The 6,674-nt window shown below is 37.7% G+C and overlaps 1 protein-coding gene across 4 annotated transcripts in view; it reads left to right on the top strand.

Annotated features, from left to right (window-relative positions):
• Cacul1 (CDK2 associated cullin domain 1) overlaps positions 1–6,674 on the top strand; it is a 60,865-nt gene that overhangs the window by 50,910 nt on the left and 3,281 nt on the right. For all 4 annotated transcript variants that reach the window (XM_031390869.1, XM_031390866.1, XM_031390868.1 and 1 more), the window contains one exon: positions 1,403–1,541. In XM_031390869.1, the coding sequence (XP_031246729.1) occupies positions 1,403–1,541 (139 nt within the window). The remainder of the gene's footprint in view (positions 1–1,402; positions 1,542–6,674) is intronic.

Raw genomic sequence — 6,674 nt, 5'->3', positions numbered from 1 at the left:
TAAAGGCGTGCACCACCACCGCCTAGCTACACTTTTTATTTCTTTATCTTTATTTTAATGACTAACCAACTGGTGGAAGGATTTGGCTTCTGTGCCTCAGATTACTGGCTAGTCATTACCCAAAACACCCTAATGACTTTCTAAAATCACATGCCAGAGGGGCACACCACTGAGAGCATTTGCCATGATGCTGTGCTTGCTCCACTCCCTACACTGCATATTTCCTTTAATTTAGCTCTTCTCCAATTGGACATTTTTCCCTCTACTTTTAATTTGCCATTGGCCCACCACTTTACAGCATCAAAACTGGCCATTTCAGATTGCAGCTTTTCAAGTGGGCTCACGGGCTTACAGATCATTGGCATATTTGTGGTTTTCAGTATAAACAGCCACACTGTTTACAGAGGAATCTTTTTTTAAAAAAAAATTTATTTATTATTATAGATAAGTACACTGTAGCTTCAGATCTCATTACAGGTGGTTGTGAGCCACCATGTGGTTGCTGGGATTTGAACTCAGGACCTTTGGAAGAGCAGTCGGTGCTTTTACTCGCTGAGCCATCGCTCCAGCCCCAGAGGAATCTTAAAAGCATTAATCTGAGACATTTGGAAAAGGCTGAGCAGTGTTCATGGAAAACCCAGTCAGGAAGGCGAGGCATCAGTGCCGTCCCTGAGAGGTGGACCAATGTGCATATATGTGCTTTATCTTGCATAATAAAAGTTAATGTTTACAAGCCTTTTTAATTCTGTGTCATTTTTTTTCTTCACATAATCCATTCATGTCTTTTACTCATTCCTGAACCTGACATTTTTGTCATGTCTGTTGAAAAATATATTTCTATGACCTCTCCTTGCTTTTTTATTTTCTATAGATTATTCTTTTGACCTCTTCATGACCATGCAATTTTACTCACCTTTACTGGTTTGCTCCCTCTCCCACATAGGGTTGTAATTCAGCCGGGATTGAGAAGATTTTTATATCTAAAGCATCTGCTGGTTCTCTGCCTCCTTGCCCTCTGAAGTGTGGTCTGGGCTGCTTTGCTGTTTTGATTAGTGAGCTCCTAGAGCTGGGGTTGCCCTCAGGCTGCTCTTCTCCACATCCTTTCCACTTGAAATTGCCTAGTCGTCTTATTTACGTTTGCCTACATCTTTAGAATTTTTTATAATATTTACTAAAAAGTTATAGGCTCAGTCTTCTTGAATCAATAATGTAAAAATGTCCATTTTCTTTATAATTTTAGATATAATTTTGTATAATATAAAGAAATATTTTTTATGCTCACCAAAACAGGGCTGTACTGAATTTTATTATTTTGTTCAATTCAATTTTTTGTTATTTAAATAAGAAACTTGTTTTATTTAAATTATTATTTCCTTGATGAATCATTTGTTTTCCTTGACAGAATGGGTTCAGATGGCTCCGACATTGTTTTCTAAGTTTATTCCAAACATTCTGCCCCCGGCCGTGGAATCTGAACTTTCTGAGTATGCCGCCCAAGATCAAAAGCTTCAAAGAGAACTTATACAGAACGGTTTTACCAGGCAAGTTAGCTTTTTCTTAGTGATGATTTCCCATTTCTCTAGGCTTCTATCCTGGCCTGGCATGCTGCTGAGCATCTTGGACAGAGGAGTCACTGAGAGCTGGGACTGCAGGCTCCTTACTGTGGTGGAAGCTGCTCATTTCTGTGTGCATTCTGGAGAATGGGCAGTTAGATGGACAAGGCTCTTCCAGCTTGATGTTTCTGACATTAATTCTGAGCACAACAAAAACATTATTGAAACATTACAATGAATTACTATGCATTTTCCCATTAAACTGTCTTTCATGTTTTCTCTAAATCTAAATGTTCTTTAAAAGTAGAGTATCTCTTTATAAATGTTCAGAAAATTTACTTCCCTTGCTTTTGGTGTATAGGCTTTATTTCCTAAAATGTTTGCAATTTCTTATTATACCCATACCCCAGAAAAATCTGGAAAAGTTTAATTCTTTTTTTCTTTTAATATTTAAATTAAAATGAATTAATATAAAAGTCAGGAAATCAGTTCAAGGATACACTAGTAACTTCTATTTTCATATTTTTTTTGCATTTAGCATCTCACCTATCTGGTATCTGAATACCTAATATTGAAGAAACTCATACAAAAGACAGGGATGAACATTCTTCTAAACAATTCTGAGGCCAAACTGAATTTCAAGGGAACAAAAAAACAGAAACAAAACAAAACAAAACAAAACGACCCCTTCCACCCAAAACAGCCTTTACCTGGGTTGCTTACTTAATCTATTTTGGTTAAGAAAGGGAGTTTGTAATTGTTGTTCAGTATCTTTGTTGGTCCACAAATTAGACTTTATGGCTTTTTTTTGTTTTGTCCTCCTAACATCTTGTAGTCATGAGGTAGTAGAGGCACTGAGAAGTCTACTGGCCATTCACTTCCCTCCCTAACAGCTTATAACCAGAAATGTCAGTGCAGAGGGATGGTTCTTCAGATGTGAGTAGATGGCTTTTCTCTTTGAGATTGAGGAATCATGTATCTCCCGATATTATTAACTAGAGTATGCACAGAGTGAAGCCTTTACTGCTGTATTTTTGATAATTTCATGGCTGTCTTTAATGCATCTTAATCATATCCATCTCCCCATTATCTGCCATACTTCTCAGTATATCTCCCTTCTAACTTCATATCTTCTTTGCCTTTTTGTTTTGTTTTAATAACTCAGAATCCAGTTATTGCTGTCCATGTGTACATGGGTGTAGACTTTCTTCCTGGGCTGTGGGCAACCTGCCAGCAGCACCTCCACATCCCCCATCCCATGCCAAAAGTGACTTTGCCTCCTCTAGCGTCCATCAACTGCTTCAGCTAGAGGTGGAGCCTCAGGAATTTCTCCTACCCATATTTATCTTTAAATAATATAAGAATAAACAGGAATTTTTATTTCTACTTGTTGTCTACCTCAGCTGATTAAGTAACCATTATTATTAGATTTTTTTATTCTGTTTTTTTTTAATTATAGATACAAGGAAAGATTTAAGTATTCCCTTATATTTATTCCCTCCCCTCTCCCCTAGTATTCTACTGTGTGTCAGTTTAGACTATTAGACATTTTACTTGCTTAACAAGGTACTTACTTAACTAGACCTCAAGTATTGTTTTGGTAATACAAACAGAGCTGCAGTGGAGAAGCAAAAATATGCCTCATTCAGTGCTTGTTGGGTGTGTATCTCAGAAATAGCTTGACTAGGTCAAGGGTAGATACAATTAGAAATGTGATTAATGCTGCCATTTTGCATATGCTTTTCATGGCCACTACTGAACCCTTGAGGTTCATCTAGAGGCATCTCCTAGCCCCATTTTGGAGACGAGAACAAGTGAACAGGGTGTGGAGTTGCTGGATATATGGCTCTGTCAGACTTGGATTGGGAAGAGATGAGGAGCTGACTCTGGACACCATCAGACAGTATTTCTTTTGCTTTAAAAGGACCACTGTAGTAGTGTGCTGCCAAAGCCAACAGGGTCAGGGAACTGTCTTGGATTTTACTGTAAATTAGAATTTTTCTTACTCACAGTGGTATTCTTCAAAGCTGTTTTAAAGAAATAGGTAGTATTCCAAGATGTAGTAAAATTGCAGTGTCTATATCACAGACTTAATCAAGCTACTTTTATAGTTAACACCCTATTGCACATCTATTTCAAGACTTAGCTCACCTGCCAGCATTTCAATAATAACACAGAAGTTTCTAATATGGTTTGAAGTGTATGGCCTTATACTAAGGCAATCTCCCACCTGCTGTGTAAACTTAACCTCACCTAGCTCTGTGGCTTGGCACTCCCTGCTCCCTGTTCTGTTCCCAGAAGTTCTGTCCTCTTAGTTCCTGTCCCAGCTACTTACTGGCTGACAGTCCTTTATTATAGCCAGTCAGCAGTATGACAATGCCAGAAATCTCTTAGGTTGCCTTTTGGCAACAAGGAACTGCCTGACCTTCATGTTTTGGGAAGGTGGGGAAGGAATGTATAGCAATGACAATACCAAAATATTGTCAGCACTTAGCTCTCTGCCCTTATAGTAATAAAAATTAGAAAAAACAGAGATACACCATAAGACAATGTAAGGAAGGTCACCCCAACAGACATTAACTGTAAGGATTAAACTCTGCCTTATAAATAGCTGAAAGCCTATCTTTGCTTGTGTCGTGGACCTTCTATGTAATGCCCTGTCACTCTTAATGTTTCTTGTTAGTCATTAGCTAGGATTATTTTAGAGAAAAATTATGTTCACTAATGTGAAAGGGGAGAGAAATTGAAAACACACTTCCTGTCACACTTTTACTGCTTATTTGTAAGTTTCACTTCCGGTGTTCCAAACATTGCATTTTGTGTCAAAATCTTTAAAATGTTTTTACATAATATGCAGATGTCTTCAGATCTATCCTCTGTAGTGGATTTTTAGATTTATAGAAATACAAAGAAGACTAGAATAGACAAAGTAAGCTAAAAACATCATAGCCTTTCCTGTGAACAACTGAATTGGCTGGGGAGGAGAAACAGGTTGGTGTCTGCTGTGAGAAATTACCTTGTGGAGATTAAGTTGATAGAGTGTACCACAGGCTAGTTCCAAGTCCTAACAAACATCTCACACATAAAATATTCCATCTGAGAAGTGTTGTCCTCTGTTTCTGGAGAACCTTGTAAAGATACTGCTGTGTTTTGAGTTGATGGTAGCCCCTGAATGTGGGCTTTTTCGTTTCATAGCAGAAGACTATGTACAACTGGCAGACTTCACAAATCAGATAGTATCTTTGGCATCTACGTCAGTTACTGTGTTCTGCCTGCTGTTTTCACATCTGCATTTCAGCCTGTTACTTACTTATCTTCTATTTTTCTTTTTTTTTAACCCAGTGAGAAGGTAGGAATGGATTCTTTGTTTAGAAGTAGAGGTTCCAGACATAAAGTTGTATATCTTTGATTTTAATTAGCATTATAACAATGTAAGTTGCTTTCTGCCTTTGGTAAGTCACAAAGTTGGATATCTTCTTTTTAGGCTGTTAGGGCCATTCCTGAAAAACACAGTGGAATCTTTTCTAAATGCTCATTATAAAGAATCCCATACTTCAGTCATGTGATAGTTTCCCTGCCAACCATCAAGAATCCTTAGTCTAACAAGAGATGTCTGTCCTGGTATGAGAGAAGTAACGAATGAACTTTAGAATGTCTGGAAAATTATTTTAAAATTATTATTGGTGTACTAATCAGATACTGTTTTCTTGTTTGATAATTGAAGTGTGGGATGCTGAGGTCAGCATTTTAGTAATCATTTGAAATTATAAATTATTGACAAGTTTGTTAATTCTCTTAGGTGCTAGCTACTGGGGCACCAGGGTGGTCAAGAATGGCAAAGTCCTCACGTTCATGTACTTACTATGTAATTCTCTTGGCAAGCAAATAATAAACTTGCAAAAACACACCATTTCAAGTAAAAAAAAAAAAAGTGCTGTGAAGAGAATTAGAGAGTGAAGTAGAGTTGGAGTTATCAGTGATGTGGTAATGGCCTTCAAGAGGATAACTGAGCTGAGGGGAGGAGAAAGAGACAGGTATGTGAACTGCCTTGGGAAGAGAGTGGTAAACAGAAAAAGATCACCAGCCCAAAGCAAGCTGGAAAATGAGATGGAAAAGACAGGCCAGAGCCACGACACTGGACTGAGAAATTAATTGGAATTGATTTTGAACTAATGGGAAACTATGATGAGTTTTAATCAGAGGTGTGAACTATCTTATTTATACCTTTATATATGCTCACTCTTGCTCTTATCAAGAATAATAGGAAGCCTGAAGACGGTTTGGGGATGGAGCTGAATATATATTGTATTGTGGATATGGTAAATTTTCATTATATGTTTAATGATGAAGATACTGGGCCTTCAGATCTCAGAAATTGGAGCTGCCTATGCTCTGCATCTTAGAAAAGAGGGAAGAATGTATATAGAGAAGAAAAAGTGACTTGTGACATTATTCAGCAGAGCCAACAACAGTGGGTAGAAGAAAGCTCAGAAGAAGCTAAGAAAGGGGTTCAGGAAAGATGGGATGAGTTGCACCATTGGTTGACTGACAAGCAACTACTCATTGCTTAAGCATTGGAGTCTGGGTTAGTGTCTGGGAAGCCAGAAGTGTGATTCATGAGTGACTTATAGCCCATTCATAACCACTCTTAACTGTAGTACAGAACTTGACTGTCAGTAGGCTGAGTATTATATCTGAAGATTTGTGTTTTCTACCACAGAAGTCTTAAGCACCACAGATTAGAACTTCCAAAGGCTTTGAGACTCTCAGCTCAGTTTGGGGCCTGACGGGAAGATTTTTAACTTCTGTTTGATATTTAAAGTTTTGCTAGTTCATGCAGATTACTAGGGATATTGTTAACAGAATCCTGGGTTGTTTTCAAAAACATGTTAGTTTGCACCGGTTTCTAGTACTCAGTGCAAACCATCTTTATAGATGAGCCTTCACTTTGTATACTTAACAGATTATATACACCCTTGAGCTAAGAATACTCAGGGTAAAAGACTCAGATGATAGTGGATTTAAACAGGCTGTTGGATTAGAACCTTAAGGATTTGTTTGTACTATCACATACAGCAGTCTTTCTGCTGGTTTAGGTGTAAAGAAACCAGTCAGTTTTTT

The sequence above is a fragment of the Mastomys coucha genome, unplaced genomic scaffold (genome assembly GCF_008632895.1).
Source record: "Mastomys coucha isolate ucsf_1 unplaced genomic scaffold, UCSF_Mcou_1 pScaffold21, whole genome shotgun sequence".
In the NCBI taxonomy this organism is placed as follows: domain Eukaryota; kingdom Metazoa; phylum Chordata; class Mammalia; order Rodentia; family Muridae; genus Mastomys; species Mastomys coucha.
This window is presented reverse-complemented; position numbering and strand designations above follow the sequence as displayed.